At 34.6% G+C, this 21,490-nt stretch overlaps 1 protein-coding gene across 1 annotated transcript; it reads left to right on the plus strand.

Moving 5' to 3' along the window:
* The first annotated feature begins 451 nt into the window (after positions 1-451).
* On the plus strand, positions 452-18,080 carry LOC134852818 (ras-related protein Rab-18A-like). The gene is made up of 5 exons (XM_063868632.1): positions 452-567; positions 645-762; positions 829-901; positions 12,865-13,109; positions 17,762-18,080. The coding sequence occupies exons 1-5, from the start codon at positions 494-496 to the stop codon at positions 17,888-17,890; spliced, it is 639 nt and encodes a 212-aa protein (XP_063724702.1). The 5' UTR covers positions 452-493; the 3' UTR covers positions 17,891-18,080.
* The last annotated feature ends 3,410 nt before the right edge of the window (positions 18,081-21,490 follow it).

A 21,490-nucleotide genomic window follows, 5' to 3' on the forward strand; every position in this document is an offset into this window, starting at 1 on the left:
TTTGAGGGTATACAACAACAACAACACTGCGATAACCTATGGTAAGCTCTCATGGAAGGATTTCAAAGTTATTTGATTTTTTCTCTGATTTCTGTATCAATAATCTGATATTACTTTGGTTATTTAATAATGTGAAAAACTGAAATTTTGTGAAGGTAACCTGAATTTGACTTTGACTTGCTTCTTGGAATTACTTTCAATTTGCTAATAAATAGTTCTTTTTTGTTCAGTCCGATTCTATCATCGAATTTCACACTCGTCGGAAGTGTATTTTCTAGTGCGAATGCCTGTTCCCTTATTTATTAAATTACAATGGTTTTTTTGAATGGATGAAACGACAAAGAAATAGTGTAGTAGTTTCGGCTACCATGATAATTTTTGACTTCCTGGCTTATGGTGCGTTAATCTTCGTACAGAATTGTTTCTCGAGTAAGCGCATTTTTTCAGTGAGAGCAATGCATAGTTATTCATACTATTAAATCTCAATCGAGAAATGGAATCCGGAGAAACGCCAATTACTACTTTGAAACTCCTCATCATTGGAGATAGTGGAGTTGGCAAATCTAGGTCTGGTTTTTATGAGAAAATAACTTTTAATTTCATTTTAATGCTTTTCTTATGTTGGGTATTTTGTTTATTCTTAGTTTGCTTCTGCGGTTCACAGATGACAATTTTGACCCAGATCATGCTGCAACAATTGGAGTTGATTTTAAGGTCACAACATTGACAGTGAACGGCAATTCGTCAAAGCTTGCAATATGGGTGAGGTTTAGCTGTTTAAGCTTCCAATTGGCTGAAACGAGATGATTGTTTCCCAATTTTGTTTAGGATACAGCTGGACAAGAAAGGTTTCGCACACTAACTCCGAGTTATTATCGAGGAGCTCAGGGTTGTATTTTAGGTATGTGTTTTACCGATGTACCTTTTTACTAATCCGACCTTTTACCAGACCACCATACAATCTGCAATTAAGAAAAGTCAGAAATTATATAGATCCGAAAAGGAAGCAGTTGAAGCAAATAAAATTTATCTGAGAAACCGTAAAATAATTGACCCTCATTCAGCAGCCTCGGATGAGATATATCCGTAGGTTAAGTGAAGTTGTTTTTGAGCTGGTGATACGGTTTCGAGTCACGTAGTCGTCACAAAGATTTTGTCTTTTAAATATATTTTGTTTGTCCACGTTGTCTGGTTGTTTTACCCTTGCAGAGGTATTGCAGTCGGGTATGAGGCTTTTGTCCCCATACAGAACTCCGTTCACAGGATCTTCATTTTAGAACGTTGCATGTTCTACAGCTGTAGTTAAACAGCTGTTCTTGAGCTACTGAAAGGATTTTCAGTCTACAGTTGAAAAACATTGATTTTTTAGTTACTTTTTTTCCATGTCAAGTATTTCAATGTTAGAATCTAGTTTTTTGTGAATTTTTTTCTAATTTTTTTTTGCATTGAAATTCCAGTTTTTTCGGATGCAACGTTTCTGATTGTTTTTGTTTGAAAAGTGCGTGGAAATAGTTTCAATTTTACTTTTTTTTGTGGTTAAGGTTAGAGCAGTTTCATTGGAAATCGATTCTAGTTGATGTCATAGCGTATTGTTTTCATATGTCAACATTTTTTCGAAAAAGTTCACATTTTCCAGAAAGGTTTTTTTTGTAATTTTGATTTGCCTTTATACGATAGAAAGTGGCGAATGTCGCACGAGTTTCAGGAGTTTAATTCTTTCGGTTTGAAATTTTTGAAAAAAAAAGTTTTATATTTTCTCAAAATTGCGGTAAGTTTTTCGCAGCAATTGTTTGAAGTTCTTGCATTTATTTTTGAATTTTTTTTCTTTCATTTTGATTCAGTAGTGACTGGTTTATAAAAAGTAGCATTGGTAGATAACCAAGTGGCCATGAGGTGAGACTCAAAAGAGGTAGTAGGTTTCAATTAAAGGAATTTTGCGTTCAAAGTTTTTTTACTTTTTTGCTTGATTCTTAAAGCTTCATCTTGCGGTTATGTTTCTCTTGTTTGTGCATTGCATCTTTGCCTCCATGAATATTTTTTTAAAATTATTTATGCAGTTTTTCTTATGACTCAGTAAATATAACTCATATGGTTAAAGTTGACTCCTTGAATACGATGGAGGTATGTTTCAATCCTTCTAATTGAATTTTGGAAATTGAAAAAGTTGGAAGAGAAAAAAAATTTCATGGTTAACTTTGTTCAGTAGAACATGAATCTAATTGAAGTCGAAAACCAATTGGCAAAGCGATGTAAAGTTTTGAACTTCAATCCCTCCATATTGAAGAATTACCAAGAATTACCAAACATAGATCCCAGCTACCCCCGTGGATTTCCAATGTTACATCAAATCTTATGAATAAGCTGAAAACAATGAAAAAACGAAAAAGTGTAACTCTTAGCAAATTGATTAAACTCAAACGCCTTGAAAAGCAAATCTAATTTGAATCCGAGAAAGACCTCGCTGAATATGAAAAATCAGTATTTGAAGGAAGAACGTTTAGTAAAATACAAAAATACTTGAAATTTATACGAAAAACACCCTCAATTCGCCCAACAGTAAATTTTGATAAAACAGTAGCGTCAATAAATGTTGAAAAGGCTGAAGTTTTTAATCAATACTTCGCGTCGGTCTTCAGTAAATCTAATATGCAGCCTGGATATGAATCAAATAACATATTAAACACAGCTAACTACACTGAAGAACAAAAAACCGACATATTGTTTGAACTTAATCCTGACAAATCAACTGGACCCGATAAAATTGGAAACACACTTTTAAAAAAGTGTCACAAAACCCTGTGTAAATCACTAAAACTGATCTTTCGAACATGAATAAACAAACAATGTTACCCCAGCTACTGAAAAATATGCCAAATAACACCAATATTCAAAGAGGGCAACAAAGCTGATGTAACTTGCTACCGTCCCATCAGACTCCTATGTTGTTGCTCAAAAGTCTTAGGAAAACTCCTTTTTGATAAAATTTATTGTTTCTTTCATTCAAAACTCCACACTAGTCAACACGGCTTCAGAAAAAGACGATCGGCGACACTGCAACTAATATACTTTCTCGACAAAATATACGAATGCAAAGATATTGAATCTGTCAATGAGTTAAGTGTTCTTTATCTCGACTTTGCTAAAGCGTTTGACACAGTACCGAGTAGTGTGCTAATTAGCAAATTAAGGTCTCTTGGAATTAGTGGAAACATCTTAGGACTTCTAAAATCATACTTAAGCCAACGCAAGCAATACGTGCAAATAAGCGGCGCAAAATCAACCCTAAGAAATGTAACCAGCAGTGTTCCCCAAGGATCAGTTCTGGGTCCCCTTCTCTTTCTGCATTATTAATAATCTTCCAGAGTGTATGTCCGATATGGACAGTTTCGGGTATGCTGATGATTTCAAAGTAATCGGAACAAATCAAGTAGCGATGAACAAGGCGACCGATAACATCCAAGCCTGGCTTAATACAAATATGATGCTACCAAACACAAAAAATTCGCATACTCTTAACATCAAAGGAAACCTTGAAGCACACTTATGCAATGCCAAACTCATCCCCGTAAAGTCGCAACGTGACCTAGGGCTCATAGTGCAGCAAAACCTAAGTTGGAATGAAAATTGCAAACGCAGATCGAACACTGCAATGAGCGCCTTATTCCAAATAAAGCGCAATCTAACATCAAATTGTAACTGGAGAATCAAATTGAATGCATACACTGGATACATTGTCCCAATTGCTGTATATGCTTCTCAGACATGGTTACCAAATAAAGGAAATTTAGCAGAATTCGAAAAAGTTCGACATCATGCAACAAAATGGATAATAGGTTCTGACTTAAGCTATCGAAATCGGTTAATAAAATTGCATATCCTTCCGTTAAGTCTGTATGTTGAATTGCATGATCTCTTAATGCTTTTATCTATTAAAACAGGTGAATTTGATGTTGAAAGTTCAATTGAAATTGAGACAATATGCGATAATACTCGACAGAGCAATCGAGGTGAATTCAAATTATCGAAACCGCTGAATAAAACCAACGAAAACTTCTTTCGAAGGACGAAACTACTCTACAACTACGTTTTTCGCGTTTATAAAAGTTTCGGGAAATTTCTAAATAAAGCTACTACTAGAACATTTACTGGAACTTTTTCACTAAACAATACACCGAAGAAAATAAATGTACTTGTAGAGTAATATGCAGATGTGGCAACTGCAATCCTCTCAGTAAAATAAAACTGAACTGAAGATGAACTAAAAAATGGGTGAAAACCCTTGAAACTCTCTAAATTCTGTTTTATTATTATTATGATTATTATTTCTATAAGTGGAGTTGTATTATCAAACACTTCTAATTTTCTAAGAAAAGCTACATATATCATTGAACAGTTTTGTGCAACGTCTGTTCTGCTTTACCGAAGCAGTCTGAGAAGAGTTACAGCGGCTTAACTAAAGTTCAAACGTAGTCCTGTCTGTTTGTTTATGTTTTTAAATGGGCGCAAATTTCGTAGTTGGTGGCGGAAAGGAAGTGACTTTTGATTAGAAGTTTCGTTTTGAATAACTAAGTTGTGAGAATTTTTGTCTTGAAAGACAGATTTAATTTTTATACAAGCATTCTTGCATGCGTTTTGTTATACAGTCAGTTCTCTTGCTTTCCTGGGGTCTGGCGTTGGAAAGATAAGGATGGCAATTAATCGAATGGTCAAGGCATGGGACTCAAAGTCTGAAAGTAGTGTTTTTGATCCGTGCAGGATTATTTTTGCTTTTAAAACTATAGTGCGGCAATCAACGTTGTTAAGTTGCTTCATAGGGCGTGATGATTTGTTCTTTTTTGGGACTTTTTTGGAAATTTGGATTGAATTTGTTTTCTTTTACTTGAGTTCATTGCCATTATTTAAAGCAGGGCGAAGTCCACTATTGAACAGCATAAGAGTAAAGGTCACAAAAATATTATAAGTTTCTAGTTTCGAAAGTGGATTCCAGTATTCGATTTCCTCAGCGAACAAGAAGTAATTCAGTTTTTTCAAAATGGGTTAATTTTATTTAAAAATGAAAGATCTTTAAGGCCATATAATTTTTCTTGGAATTTTGAAGCAATTGTTGTTGCTTCTAAAAGCAAGTATTTTTTTTCTGTTTGCTCTCCTTCATTGAGCTTTGTCCAACTATCTGTTGACTATCTTATACTTCTTTTGAATCTGGAATTTTCATTGCTCTTGTTTTGTTTGTGTTAGCGAAGTGCAGCTTTGCCTATTTTTCAATACCCTTTTCTCAATTTTTCCTGTCGTTCGTAGCTTTTTTGTGCAGGTAAAACTTTTCTTCTGCAGTAAAATTTTTATGACGTAATCAATAATGCTCAACTTCAATCCTTCCATAAGTGGAGGTTGTATTATCAAACGATTCAAAGTTTGTCCTAGCAAAGCTACATGTATCATTGAACAGTTTTGTGCGAAATCGGTTCTGCTTTACCTAAGCAACCTGAAATGAGTTATAGCGGCATGACGAAAGTTTAAACGTATTCCTGTCTGTTTGCTCATGTTTTTAAATGGGCGCCAATTTTGTAGTAAATGGGCGCCAATTTCGTAGCTTGTATATTTTATTTTAAAATGAAAGATCTTTAAGGCCATATAATTTTTCTTGGAATTTTGAAGCAATTGTTGTTGCTTCTAAAAGCAAGTAATTTTTTTCTGTTTGCTCCTTCATTGAGCTTTGTCCAACTGTCTGTTGACTATGTTATACTTCTTTTGAATCTGGAATTTTCATTGCTCTGTTTTTGTTTGTGTTAGCGAAGTGCAGCTTTGCCTATTTTTCAATACCCTTTTCTCAATTTTTCCTGTCGTTCGTAGCTTTTTTGTGCAGGTAAAACTTTTCTTCTGCAGTAAAATTTTTATGACGTAATCAATAATGCTCAACTTCAATCCTTCCATAAGTGGAGGTTGTATTATCAAACGATTCAAAGTTTTTCCTAGCAAAGCTACATGTATCATTGAACAGTTTTGTGCGAAATCTGTTCTGCTTTACCTAAGCAACCTGAAATGAGTTATAGCGGCATGACGAAAGTTAAAACGTATTCCTGTCTGTTTGCTCATGTTTTTAAATGGGCGCCAATTTCGTAGTTGATGTCGGAAGTGAAGTGGCTCCTGATAGAAGTTTCGTTTTGAATAACTTAGTTGTAAGAATTTTTGTCTTGAAAGACTGATTTAATTCTAACACAAGCATTCTTGCATGCGTTTTGTTATACAGTCAGTTCTCATGCTTTCCTGGGGTCTGGCGTTTGAAAGATAAGAATGGCAATTAATCGAATGGTCGGGACGTGGGACTCAAAATCTGAAAGTAGTGTTTTTGATCCGTGCAGGATTATTTTTGCTCTTAAAACTATAGTGTGGCAATCAACGTTGTTAAGTTGCTTTATATGTCGTGATGATTTGTTCTTTTTCAGGACTTTTTCGGAATTTTGGATTGACCTTGTTTTCTTTTAGTTGAGTTCATTGCCTTATTTAAAGCAAGGCAAATTCCATGTAGCTTTAGTGTCATACAGTCAGTCCACTAACTCGGATATATTGGTGCTCAATTAAAAGCATCAAAACATAGTTTGAGTATTTATGATTTGCTCAATTCTTTTTTGGTGGCCGGTGTTTTGAAGTTAGCAATGGCATATAGCCGAATGTTCAAGACACGAGACTCGAAACCGGTAGGTAGCAGGTTTGAACCTGTAGAAATTTTTTGAATATTAGTTTTTAAGTCTTGTATTCATGAAGCAGCAAAAGTGCTTTGTTACTGGTGTTTGTATTATTTTACGAGTCTTCATATGCTACAAAGAAATTTACATTTTGTGGAAGTGTTCATCCTTCTTTATAGCAGAATGAGATGATATCACATAGCTAAAGTCTTCTTATTTCAATAGTCAGGCACTAAAGTTTTGCTATTACGCGAAATGGATTACCTTACGAGAAACAATTTTCATCATAAAATTTGCTTTTGAAATTCCATCAAAAATCACATATAATACGTATGGCCAATTTCAAACCCAAGTTTAATAAAGAGACGGAGTTTTTAAAGTTTTCATACTTTTTATCGGATTAAGTCAGTCTGATCGATTCTGGATATATTTAATAAAAAACCTTGGAGCTTCGTTTAAAAATGTGAAATTTTTTTTTCTCTAAACTAGCAGAAAAAAGCTATAGCCCAATCGGTCACAGCGGGTATTTTTTGTTTTGAAACTAGCTGTTTCAAAGGAAATTGGCGGTTCATGACTGATATTTTTTTTAGAAAGAGAATGTGCCTCTTATAGTTTTCGGGAGAGATCTTTGAGGTTTTTTTGCAAATAAATCAAGTATCGATTGGCTGGTTTTGCTTAACTATTTTTCTCTGAATTTGTTTCAGGTCTGAGTTTTGTGGAACCAATTATACCATTAGATATCTGGCTGATATTAAAATCTCAGAAGTTGAACAGATTTTCTAAAGCCAGCTTATTCCGTCTAAAACGCTATCAAAATTTTGGTTCTCGAAAACTGCTGTGCGAACACTTTTGCTATCTGACTTTATATCCGCTGCATCAAAACTTGCATGATTGTATAGTTAAACAAATTAATGAAGCAGTCTTCGAGCACGAAAACTTGATAGTGTTATACACGAAATGGGTTACCTTGCGAGAAAAACTTTCACATAGTAAATGTCGCTTTTGAAACGCTACACTTATTTCAGAGAATTTTTTTCAGGATTTCGGTCAATGTGTAAGATATAGTCACGCATTATGCTAAATCTTTGATTTTTGATCAAAATTTTTTGATTTTTTTTCTGCGTAAAAAGAATTCTTTGGGTCTCTCAAAAATCTAAAGGCACGTTTTCTTTCAAGCGAAAAAAAATTTCAGCCTCGAGCAGCCAAATTTTTTCAACCATCTTATTTTAAATGGAAAATTATCAATTTAAACGGCTCCGAGTGAATTTTTTTCTTGTTAATTTTGAAAAAGAAAGGGAACTTTACACTTCGAGTTTCGAAATATTTTGTATGCCCAGATTTAAATGGATCATTTTTCGGCGCATCAGTCGTACACATAAGTATTGTCTGCTTAGTTACCGCTTTGTTTTGTATTAAAATGCTAGGTTAAGGCCAAAGATTTTCTCTCTTGGCATGTTTTTTTTCTGAAATGATTCGAGACTATTTGTGATATGTAATTTTGGTAGATGTAGTTTTTTATCATCTTTTTAAAGCTCCGATGCGGCATATTTTTTGTCGGCTAACCGGCCATGCAGTTACTGTGATGTATGTTAACATTAGGGTTAACCAATTGGCAAAGCGATGTAAAGTTTTGAACTTCAATCCTTCCATATTGAAGAATTACCAAGAATTACCAAACATAGATCCCAGCTACCCCCCCCCCCCCCTGGATTTCCAATGTTACATCAAATCTTATGAATAAGCTGAAAACAATGAAAAAACGAAAAAGTGTAACTCTTAGCAAATTGAATAAACTCAAACGCCTTGAAAAGCAAATCTAATTTGAATCCGAGAAAGACCTCGCTGAATATGAAAAATCAGTATTTGAAGGGAGAACGTTTAGTTAAATACAGAAATACTTGAAATTTATACGAAAAACACCCTCAATTCCCCCAACAGTAAATTTTAATAAAACAGTAGCGTCAATAAATGATGAAAAGGCTGAAGTTTTTAATCAATACTTCGCGTCGGTCTTCAGTAAATCTAATATGCAGCCTGGATATGAACCAAATAACATACTAAACACAGCTAACTACACTGAAGAACAAATAAGCGACATATTGTTTGAACTTAATCCTGACAAATCAACTGGACCCGATTAAATTGGAAACACACTTTTAAAAAAGTGTCACAAAACCCTGTGTAAATCACTAAAACTGATCTTTCGAACATGAATAAACAAGCAATGTTACCCCAGCTACTGGAAAACATGCCAAATAACACCAATATTCAAAGAGGGCAACAAAGCTGATGTAACCTGCTACCGTCCCATCAGCCTCCTATGTTGTTGCTCAAAAGTCTTAGAAAAACTCCTTTTTGATAAAATTTATTGTTTCTTTCATTCAAAACTCCACACTAGTCAACACGGCTTCAGAAAAAGACGATCGGCGACACTGCAACTAATATACTTTCTCGACAAAATATACGAATGCAATGATATTGAATCTGTCAATGAGTTAAGTGTTCTTTATCTCGACTTTGCTAAAGCGTTTGACACAGTACCGCATAGTGTGCTAATTAGCAAATTAAGGTCTCTTGGAATTAGTGGAAACATCTTAGGACTTCTCAAATCATACTTAAGCCAACGCAAGCAATACGTGCAAATAAGCGGCGCAAAATCAACCCTAAGAAATGTAACCAGCGGTGTTCCCCAAGGATCAATTCTGGGTCCCCTCCTCTTTTTGCTATTTATTAATAATCTTCCAGTGTGTATGTCCGATATGGACAGTTTCGGGTATGCTGATGATTTCAAAGTAATCGTAACAAATCAAGTAGCGATGAACAAGGCGACCGATAACATCCAAACCTGGCTTAATACAAATATGATGCTACCAAACACAAAAAATTCGCATACTCTTATCATCAAAGGAAACCTTGAAGCACACTTATGCAATGCCAAACTCATCCCCGTACAGTCGCAACGTGACCTAGGGCTCATAGTGCAGCAAAACCTAAGTTGGAATGAAAATTGCAAACGCAGATCGAACACAGCAATGGGCGCCTTATTCCAAATAAAGCGAAATCTAACATCAAATTGTAACTGGAGAATCAAATTGAATGCATACACTGGATACGTTGTCCCAATTGCTGTATATGCTTCTCATACATGGTTGTCAAATAAAGGAAATTTAGCAGAATTAGAAAAAGTTCGACATCATGCAACAAAATGGATAATAGTTTCTGACTTAAGCTATCGAAATCGGTTAATTAAATTGCATATCCTTCCGTTAAGCCTGTATGTTGAAATGCAGGATCTCTTAATGCTTTTATCTATTAAAACAGGTGAATTTGATGTTGAAAGTTCAATTGAAAATGTGACAATATGCGATAATACTCGACAGAGCAATCGAGGTGAATTCAAGTTATCGAAACCGCGACTGAATAAAACCAACGGAAAATTCTTTCGAAGGACGAAACTACTCTACAGCTATGTTCTTCGCGTTTATAAAAGTTTCGGGAAATTTCTAAATAAAGCTACTACTAGAACATTTACTGGAACTTTTTCACTAAACAATACACCGAAGAAAATAAATGTACTTGTAGAGTAATATGCAGATGTGGCAACTGCAATCCTCTCAGTAAAATAAAACTGAACTGAAGATGAACTAAAAAATGGGTGAAAACCCTTGAAACTCTCTAAATTCTGTTTTATTATTATTATTATTATTATTTTTTTTATGATTATTATTTCAATAAGTGGAGTTGTTTTATCAAACAATTCTAATTTTCTAAGAAAAGCTACATATATCATTGAACAGTTTTGTGCAACGTCTATTCTGCTTTACCGAAGCAGTCTGAGAAGAGTTACAGCGGCTTAACTAAAGTTCAAACGTAGTCCTGTCTGTTTGTTTATGTTTTTAAATGGGCGCAAATTTCGTAGTTGGTGGCGGAAAGGAAGTGACTTTTGATTAGAAGTTTCGTTTTGAATAACTAAGTTGTGAGAATTTTTGTCTTGAAAGACAGATTTAATTTTTATACAAGCATTCTTGCATGCGTTTTGTTATACAGTCAGTTCTCGTGCTTTCCTGGGGTCTGGCGTTAGAAAGATAAGAATGGCAATTAATCGAATAGTCGGGACGTGGGACTCAAAATCTGAAAGTAGTGTTTTTGATCCGTGCAGGATTATTTTTGCTTTTAAAACTATAGTGTGGCAATCAACGTTGTTAAGTTGCTTTAAATGTCGTGATGATTTGTTCTTTTTCAGGACTTTTTCGGAATTTTGGATTGACCTTGTTTTCTTTTAGTTGAGTTCATTGCCTTATTTAAAGCAAGGCAAATTCCATGTAGCTTTAGTGTCATACAGTCAGTCCACTAACTCGGATATATTGGTGCTCAATTAAAAGCATCAAAACATAGTTTGAGTATTTATGATTTGCTCAATTCTTTTTTGGTGGCCGGTGTTTTGAAGTTAGCAATGGCATATAGCCGAATGTTCAAGACACGAGACTCGAAACCGGTAGGTAGCAGGTTTGAACCTGTAGAAATTTTTTAAAGATTAGTTTTTTAAAGCCTTGTGTTCTTGATGCAGCAAAAGTGCTTTGTTACTGGAGTTTGTATTATTTTATGAGTCTTCATATGCTAAAAAGAAATTTACATTTTGTGGAAGTATTCATACTTCTTTTAAGCAGAATGAGATGAGATCACATAGCTAAAGTATTCTTATTTCAGTTGTCAGGCACAAAAGTTTTGCTATTACGCGAAATGGATTACCTTACGAGAAACAATTTTCATCATAAAATTGCTTTTGAAATTCCATCAAAAATCACATATAATACGTATGGCCAATTTCAAACCCAAGTTTAATAAAGAGACGGAGTTTTTAAAGTTTTCATACTTTTTATCGGGTTAAGTTAGTCTGATCGATTCTGGATATATTTAATAAAAAACCTTGGAGCTTCGTTTAAAAATGTGAAATTTTTTTTCTAAACTAGCAGAAAAAAGCTAAAGCCCAATCGGTCAAAGCCGGTATTTTTTGTTTTGAAACTAGCTGTTTCAAAGGAAATTGGCTGTTCATGACTGATATTTTTTTTTAGAAAGAGAATGTGCCTCTTATAGTTTTCGGGAGAGATCTTTGAGGTTTTTTTGCAAATAAATCAAGCATCGATTGGCTGGTTTTGCTTAACTATTTTTCTCTGAATTAGTTTCAGGTCTGAATTTTGCTGAAACAATTATACCATTAGATATCTGGCGGATATTTAAATCTCAGAAGTTGAACAGATTTTCTAAAGCCAGCCTATTCCGTCTAAAACGCTATCAAAATTCTGGTGCTCGAATACTGCTGTACGAACACTTTTGCTATCTGACTTTATATCCGCTGCATCAAAACTTGCATGATTACATAGCTAAACTAATTAATGAAGCAGTCTTCGAGCACGAAAACTTGAACGCGTTATACACGAAATGGGTTGCCTTGCGAGAAAAACTTTCACATAGTAAATGTCGCTTTTGAAACGCCACACTTATTTCAGAGAATTTTTTTTCAGGATTTCGGTCAATGTGTAAGATATAGTCACGCATTATGCTAAATCTTTGATTTTTGATCAACATTTTCGATTTTGTTTTTGCGTAAAAAGAATTCTTTGGGTCTCTCAAAAATCTAAAGGCACATTTTCTTTCAAGCGATAAAAAATTAGCCTCGAGCAGCCAAATTCATTTCGAACAGCTATTTTTTTTAAAAAAAAAATATTAAATTTAACGGCTCGGAGCTGAATTTTTTCCTGTTAATTTTGAAAAAGAGAGGGAACTTCTACACTTCGAGTTTCGAAATATTTTGTATGCCCAGATTTAAATGGATTATTTTTCGGCGCATCAGTCGTCCACCTAAGTATTGTCTGCTTAGTTACCGCTTTGTTTTGTGTTAAAATGCTAGGTTAAGGCCAAAGTTTTTCTCTCGGTATGTTTTTTTCTGAAATGATTCTTATTCGAAACTATTTGTGATATATAATTTTGGTAGATGTAGTTTTTAAAAAAATTTTTAAAGCTTCGGTGCGGCATATTTTTTGTCGGCTAACCGGCCATGCAGTTACTGTGATGTATGTTAACCTTATCGTACGAATACGAATATAAGATGTGTAAAACAATATTTTAGTGAAAAAAATTGCTATACGTTGTATGAATCACAAGCAATACATTCGTTTTTTCCCAGTGTACGATGTGACTTCGCGATCTTCGTTCGACCAACTGGGCGTGTGGCTGCGGGAACTGGACATGTACTCAACGCACTCTAATGTGGTGAAGATGCTAGTGGGTAACAAGACAGACAAGAGCGACCGAGAAGTGAGCAGGGAAGAGGGCTTGAACTACGCCAAGAAACATTCCATGCTTTTCATCGAAGCATCCGCCAAGACCAGAGAAGGAGTTCAGTGCGCATTCGAAGAACTCGTCGATAAAGTTCGTCTTCTGCCTTTTCTGATAACTTATAAACAATAATAAGAGGTAGTTCTAAAATGAAGTGTGACAAATACTACGCTCACCAAAATAACTTTATCTGATAGAAGTCCAATCAAGAGCGAACGAGCGAAGTGAATTTCTTTTTTTCTAGGTCAATTTGTTTGAGCAAATTTCCTTTATTTTGTCTTGCAATGGGTTTTAGTTTTCAGATTTACCGGCGGTGCAAAACTTTCATAGCTCCAGTTTTTTTAAATTGGCTAAACTTTATTAAACAGGGGTCAATCATTCTATATGTGAATTTCAACGAGCTTTGTAACTCCATCCTCCGTTCTTTAAAAAGTCAGGCACTTTTTGCATCCTCTAGTTACACTTGCGAAGCATTTTTAATTTATCAAGTGAACCGAAGAAAGCTATTTGTTTCAAACAGAAAAACAATAATAAAATCTCGATTTCAGAAATTCTGTAACTTAATTTATCTCCCCCTTTTTTATATGCATAATTTATACAAAATGTGGCTGTATGATTTGCGATTTTTTACATGCAAAGTTGTATGTTTTTGTATTTGATGCTACTTTTGCTGCATCCAATTGGCAATTTATTAGCATATGTAGCTGCATTATTGTTGGCTATTTTTTGGTTTTTTAAGCATCCGTAGCTGAATGGTTAGTGCGTGAGACTCAAATTTGCCAGGTAGCAGATTTTTGCAAATTCGAGGCTTATTGCTATTTTTTTGTAATTAACTTGATAGCGCTGATTTTTTTGGTCGTGTTCTCGTAAGTGTTTGCGAAGCGCAGCTTCATCTCTGGTTTAAATATATATTTTTTCCAACTGTCTTTTGGGTATGCTTGACCTTTTTGTTCTACGCAATGCTTGAACGAACCTTGATCGATAGTCTTTTAGGTTTTCTAAAGCCGCATTTCAAAACTCGCTGCCAGATCATGTTTCATACTTTTTTTTGAGTTTTCTTTGGTTGCAGTGCAAACATTTGAGGTGGTGTTGGAGTAATTTCAATAGAACCATATTTTGTTTAAACCTAGTAGACTTTTTGGGCTGTCGAAGAAATTGAATTTCTACGATATATGTCATACTGATATGTTAGTTCGAGCTCATTTAGTTTAGCGAAATTCAATCTATTAGACCCCGGCTTTTGACTACAACCCATACATCCTCTGAAAACTTTCAAAGCGCACTTTCTGAATCTGATTTAAAAATAGGTTAAAATTGTTAACAGAAGAAAGTTTGTTTTCATCATTTTCATTTACGATATGCATGATCTACCGGACTCTTTTAGTTGTTTTTGTTAGGCCGATGACATGAAATTATAAGCAACAGGATCTGATTTAAAGCGAAACTTTCCAGACAATATAGATGTCTTAAACTTAAGGACGTCTGATAATCAACTGAGTTTCAACGCTGAAAAGTTTTGTTTCAGTATTTCAATGCTGCTGATTATCCGAAATTGCCATTTCATCAAGATAATCGCTACCAGGGTGTTTACATGGATGGTTACCGTATTGTACTCTCATAGAATATTTTAACCAGTTCATCAACATATCCGCTTTTTTAGCACCATCATATTAGGCCTCAATTGCTATCGCTTTGATGAGTATTTTTTGCCTCAAAACGTCGCAGGGGAACCTTTGAGGTACTCAGATTCTTCAACTGAAGCATTGGTATGTGCACAAGCAGTTGACAAAGTCGTCTTTTTTCAGAGTTTTTGATTGTTTCAACGATTCTGTCCAATTAGTCAACATCAAAATAATAGACCCGTCGCCAAGCTTCAAGCGTTCAGTTTGAATCTCGCTTCAGGGGCACTCCAGAAGCGTATATAACCTGCAAATAACTTGTACATTGTACTTGAAGTCCCGATGCTGCTCATGTGTTTGCTAAACTTATCAAGTAACTATCTGTGAAGTTTTTTTTCCAGGTTTTCGCTGTTTTTTAATCATTTTTTACTTTGTGCATGAATTTGTACTCCCATTTGAGTAATTGAAGTCTTTTACTACTAGTACTAATACTCATTTCAGAAACTAGAAGTTTTGAAGAAAGATTCAATAGTGTACAGCCCGTTTCGCTAGACTACAAATTCATCCAGGTAACTCATGGCTCACAGAATTGACCGAAGTTTGCTTTGACGCGGGACCAGTACTACCCAAGGTGATTGGTTGAATTTTCGGCTTCTGGGTTGATTCAAATTTTCCGAATGATTTTTCGAGTGTTGAAATCCACTCAAAACTTATTCTCTAAGCAGCCTTATCGTTCGAAGCGGCGGGCGCCTTGCTTCACACATAGTTGAATCGAAGGTATTAATTTGTTGCGGTTTCTTCTATTCACGAGTTGTTTTTTTCCTATCTTCCTGCATCTACTGTAAAATTCAAAAATCTATACTCGAAGGGAAGCCTTTACACGCCGGATATTGTACGTTTGCCAGAAGACTCTTGAGTTCATGAGTCTTTTCGGTATTGCCGACTCAACTAGCTTTATGAAAAACAGAGCTAACATCAATGTTGATTCAACAAAGCGCTTCCGCACTTACTGTGCATCTTCAGAGTATCTATCGATCTGAAATGGTAGACATCATCGCAAACCAGCTATAAAACAACTGCACTACGAAACAATTACAAACCTCGCCAATACGAAACTGGGACAAAGAAAATTGTCGGTCAGTACAGGCGGCGACAGCTAACCTAGTCTTCTTTCAGTTGTTGGCCCTGCAGCTTTTGAGTTTTTCTATAAAAACTGTATTAATTTTTTTGAGTGATAATTAACTAATTCTCAAAAAATTACTGAGTAATCGATTAAATAAATCATTGATAATTTGTTGTTTAATACACTTGCGAGAGTAAGTGAATTGTAATCAGAACTTGTTTTTTTCTCTTAAACAACTTTTTTTTTACAAATCTCGTTTTTTTGTTCTTTTTTTATTGTTTTCTCTTTATAAATGTTAAAATTATTTCGAACCTTCAGGTTTTTTTCCTACTTGGTCTAAAATCTGGGGTTTGAGACTCGGTCGGACCTTGTTTTTTTTCAGTATGTACGCAATTGAGAAAAATATTCAATTAAAATTGAGTTTTGATTGTCTGCTCAAGTTTTGTCGGCTTAGTTGCCACGTCATGGATTATGCTTGTGCTGTAAGCAACTCTCATGGTAGTTGCAATTACAATTGTTGCTGATTTTAGTTTAAGGGGGGCTTGGAGCATTTAAAAAAAAATCTGCTCATTGTTGTCTGCTTGTTGTCTTGTTGTCTGCTCAAATGTTGTCGGCCTAGTTGCCTAATCAAGGATCTTTCTTAGGCTGTAAGCAACTTTCATTATAGTTACATGTGCAAGTGTTAATCATTATAGTCTCAGGTGCGAGTTAGAACTTGAATTCTTTAAATCATTTTTTCGGCTCAAATTGTGTCTGCTAAAGAAGATTGTCAGCTTTGATTCCTCCACGTAAATTTTTGATTCCGTTGTTTTATGATTATATTTATGTACGTATGTGTGCGTATAAGTGTGATTCCTTTTCTCTGAGTAGACTATACAACGAAATCAGACTTGGACAGCTGCCTCCAGCATGGGTGGCCATGGTGCTGATGTTGCATCCATTTTCCCACTCGTAATTGACGAAATCAGTTGCCTCAAAGACATTTGGGTTTTTTACTATGTGAATCTAGATCTGACAGATCTCATAAATGCAAGTTTTTGGCGCACACCCATATTTATACGTCGGTAATATAGTTTCTTGGAAATAATTTCAAGCGTCAATAATTACTGCGCTGGGAGTTAAATCCAGGACGCTTTAAAATTTTGTTGTACGCTCCATTCAATCAACTACTTATTCGGTTTTGTGAAAACCTCGTTGAATAGATAAAACGTCCATTAATTCCGTATCAATGCGTCTTTTAGCTGTTCACATTCTACTGACTTAATTCATTCTAGTACAGGCAGATTTCTTGCTTTGAGATAGCATTCATATTTTGATTGAAAATTGTTACCGTTTGAAAGCGTTAAAAAAAATTTGAAAGTTTTTTTTGTACATTGGTAGCTTGAATTTTAGTTTCCACCAAATTTTTTTCTCAGATTGAAACTCAGGGGATTTAGGGAGTCTTCTTAGTTTTGAAAAATGGCAAAGATCTAGGATTATGAACGTTGATTTTTGCCACTAATGATGCCAAAATGAAATTTCTGGAATCTGACATACAGCTTCGGAGAGTTTTAATTTTGCTTCGGCTGCGAAATAAATGGGATTTGGAAGTTGTTTGCTCTCTAGGTTTTCTGATTATTTATCGCTTGGTTTCCACAGCTTTGTTTTATTCTTAAAGTCTTCCGAAGAGATGTAGCGTAACTCAATTTGGGTGCTGCATTTAAAGTCAAGTCAGTTTCTGCGTTTCGAGCAATTTTCCCAGAAGCATTATAGTTGCATGTGCATGTGTTATTCATTATAGTTTCAGGTGCGATTTAGAACTTGATTTCTTTAAATCGTTTTTTTTTCGGCTCAACTTGTGTCTGCTAAAGAAGATTTTCAGCTTTGATTCCTCCACGTAAATTTTGTTCCGTTGCTAATTGATTATATTTATGTACGTATGTGTGCGTATAAGTGTGATTCATTTTTCTCTGAGGAGATTATTCAACGAAATCAGACAGTGTTGCAATTTGACCTGTGTTCAGATCATCCAGACACCTGGTCTGTGGGAAGCAGACGAGAATATGAGAGGAAACCGGAACAGGAGTGGACTGCAGTTGAACGGAGCAGACAGGAACTCACAATATGGAGCAGGATACTGTGGCAGCTGCTGATAATACGTTCAAACTCACTCATCACCTCAGAAGTTTGCATTTTAACAGAAAGGCTGCTTTTAAACCCTTCCGCCTAAATTCGTGCAAATAATCTGTTAAAAATATTCTAGTTTGTTCTTGTAATTATAGAACTAGGTGCTTTCCTCGAAGTATTTTGAAGTTTAATCGATTTTGCCGAACCAGAACAAATTAAGAAATCGGAATTCTTTTGTGGGATACCTTTTTTCAGATTGAAGCTTTCTGTGATTGAACAATTGATGTTTTTAAAAGAAGTAAATGTTGAGTTTGTTTAAAAGAAGCCAGAATGTTGATTTTGAACTCGTTTCTATAATAGATTAATTTTCTCAGATTTAGTTGTAGATAATCTCAACTGTCAATTATCAGTTATCATTTGCTAGTTTGGAGATGTGGTAGATTAAACTTGTTAACTAATAAATACTTTTTACATTTATTGAAATTATACAATTGAGAACCAATCTTTTCCTTGCGATTTGTGAAATTAAGTTCGCAAACTTAATTCACTTGATTTATTGGAAGGATTTTAGTACCGGTTTGGCGGCTATTATTCAATTGATTCCAGAATTTACTAGGTTTTAATGGTTTTCATAAAATATTAAGAGTCATGAACCTCTTTTATAGGTCTTGGTGATTTTTTTTCTAATCAGGGAAAAAATTTCAACGCTACAATTTGATTTTTCGCGGTTTGACATTTGATTCCTTTTAAAAGTTCTATCTGTTTTCTTTTTAGAAGGAACGAAAACTGCACTATCAAATAGCAAAAGTGTAAAGGTTACGAAAAGCGGGATCGACCTCTAGTTTCGAAAGTTGATTTTAAATTCAGATTTTTCAACCAAAAATAAACCTTTTGATCCCGAAAATAAAATTAACCTATTGATCCATTTCTGTTCAAATTTGTTTAATTTTATTAAACAATGTATATCTCTAATTGTTCTTGAAAATTAAAGAGCTGTAAGGTCATATATTTTTTCTTTGAAATTCAATGTTAGATTTTTCAAAAAACAAGTCTGTTTTTTTCTCTATTTCCTTGCGTTCATGACTTTTTCGATTTGTCTGGTGCTTATCATTTAGAAAAACCGATTTTAGAATCATATTTTTGATGAAAATTGCGAAATCAAGTGTCTTGTAATCGGGAACAAGACTTTTTTCCGGTACACAACTGTTCTTACCCATTTGTAATTGAAGTTGGTGCTCCTTTTTTTCGCTAAGCATTTTTTGTAAGCTTGTGTTGTTCTTATCTTTTTTTCCAACTTAAGTCGCAGTGTGTTCATTTTGAAAGTGTTCGTTTTGATCAAAAACCAGCTTATAAGTACAGCCAATGCTAGGGATATTAACACCGACTGTTATTGTTCCGACTTTCATAACGAAAGTAACGGAATATTTGAGCCTGGGGTGGTTTTTTTCTTGACAAATTTCGAATTTTTAGCTAGCCATTTTTGACGGAATTTTTTATACCAATCAAAAGGCATTGTTGTCCTGAGCTTAAAATTGAAAAGATATTTCACCTGTGATCCTTTTTCGTAAATCTATGGGGGAATTAAAAATTAATGCGCGATATATTTCGGGCTATTAATGCTTAAGCGGATATTTAAACTGTCTTAGAAATAGTTCCAAATCGGTTGAAAGAAGCTTTTTTGCCATAATTGATTCGTTATTAGGAGCGAAATTATTTATCTTTCTGTACTTTTAATGGCGTGTGGGGTGATGATTTTCACAAAAATCTCAAATTAAAAAAAAACAATTCGTTTTATTTTAAATATTATTGAGTTATTTCATGTTATTATTGCTCCATAGACCTTAAAAGGCAGTCAGAACATCCAAGGCTTCGCCCTGATACGAGCAGTTTTGTATTACAAATAGTTTTTTAGCTTCAAGGTATCATGGATCTGTAGCGTTGAGGTAGGGAGGAGACCCGCAACAAAATAAGAGGGTCGAATCTGGACAGGGTCAGATGTTTTGAAGGAATTTTTTCGTATACTAGCTAAATTGTGTCCGCTCTATAAATTGAGGTAATTGGTATTTTTTTTTCAAATTGACTGGTACTGCTAATGCGTCGAATTGGCTTGTGTCGCTTAAGAAATTTTGTGTACTCAAAGTTTTACTCTTCAGTTTTTCCCAGCAGCGTTATCGGTCATATTTTTGCTTCTGTATGCGAAGTGCAACTTCGCCTCTGTGTTAAAATTTACTATGCTTGACTGATATATTGACCGATTTTTGTTTTATTCGGGACGAAAAATTTCCGCTCGATTTAAGGATAGAAAACGATTATTCTTCTTTTGATTAAATCGGGTCGGTTGGTAGTATATAAATTTAAAATTCAATCGCTCAAAGTTTTTAACACCCAGATCTTTTGGAATTTTTTGTTTTCGGATCAATTGGGATCTAACCACGTGTTTTTTGTCTCAGTGAACGTCGGAAAATACCCAATGCTTATTTAATGCTAGTGGCTATGTTTCTCGTCTGTTTTTTTGAGGATGAAGTTTTAGTATTTCCGACAAAATAGTTGGTTTTTTCAAAGGTTTTTTATCTTAGTTATTTCATATCACTGTCTTTTTAGTTTTTGTTAGCTTGCAATGCTGCGCTTCCGCTGTTTCACAATTGATGCGAAGCTCCGCTCCGCCTCCTCTGTTTAATTTTTGCAAATACTTTTTAGTTTTTTATTCGATTTGATAATATAAGCAGATTGAAAAATGTTTACTGATCCCGTTTTCATCAATGCTTGAGGAGCTTTATTTTTTGAAAGTTTAATTAAGTTATAGAAAACTTGATTAATAAATGCTTCATCAAGTTTTCGCTGAATGTTGTTATTTATTTATTGTATTTTTATCTTAGCAACTGCACACGTGTAGAACATCTTAAAGGCGTGGTTTCCGACTTGCAATTAAATGTGTTCCACAGGGATCAGTCCTAGAAACTTTTGTTATCTATCTTTAAATTAATGATCTGCCTTTGACATGATACCACTGGATTTTTTGTTCATAACACACCAAAAAGTCCTAAAAACGTTCAAATTGTTTTTTTGCGGTGAAGAAAGTTGGTCAAAATAGGGTCTTTATCATGATGTGGAAGAGCTCGGAACATCAATTTAGTTAATCCAAAAAAAAGGTCGACAAATTTTTCAATTTTTTTGAACTCTTCGTTCTCCCCCTCTGGAGAAAATACTAGATCAGCCCCCCGTAGTTATGATTATTTGTTTTTTGGGAGCAATTCTTCATGCTCGGTTTATTTTTCTCGGCTTCAATTTCGGTTTCTTTTCAATAACGTTTGTTTTCTAGGGAAGCCAAATACCTCTTTCGAACAAATCAGCGTGAAGGTCATGAAGAACGAGCGAATTCTTGTATCTGACCTGGATTTTATTTGACAGATTTCCCAGAGGAAACGAAAAACAATCTTTTGATCCCCCTTTATCTCGAAGATGAGTTGTTATTGGAATTCAAAGAGCTTTACGGCCATATGTTGTTTTCTTTGAAGGTCGAAAGCTCAATTTTTTTTCAAAAGAAGACGTTATGTTTTTCCTGCTTTCTTGCGTCAATTGACAATAAGTTTTTCTACGTTTCTGTTGCAGATAATTATCTCTGCGAT

The sequence above is a fragment of the Symsagittifera roscoffensis genome, chromosome 8, assembly GCF_963678635.1.
Source record: "Symsagittifera roscoffensis chromosome 8, txSymRosc1.1, whole genome shotgun sequence".
NCBI classification, from domain to species: domain Eukaryota; kingdom Metazoa; phylum Xenacoelomorpha; order Acoela; family Convolutidae; genus Symsagittifera; species Symsagittifera roscoffensis.

Excerpts from the sequence above, each read along its gene's own strand:
- LOC134852818 (XM_063868632.1), top strand. The coding sequence starts at position 494 with ATGGAATCCGGAGAAACGCCAATTACTACTTTGAAACTCCTCATCATT. Across the intron at positions 568-644 it reads AGTGGAGTTGGCAAATCTAG|TTTGCTTCTGCGGTTCACAG; the intron begins GTCTGGTTTTTA and ends GTTTATTCTTAG. Across the intron at positions 902-12,864 it reads AGCTCAGGGTTGTATTTTAG|TGTACGATGTGACTTCGCGA; the intron begins GTATGTGTTTTA and ends GTTTTTTCCCAG.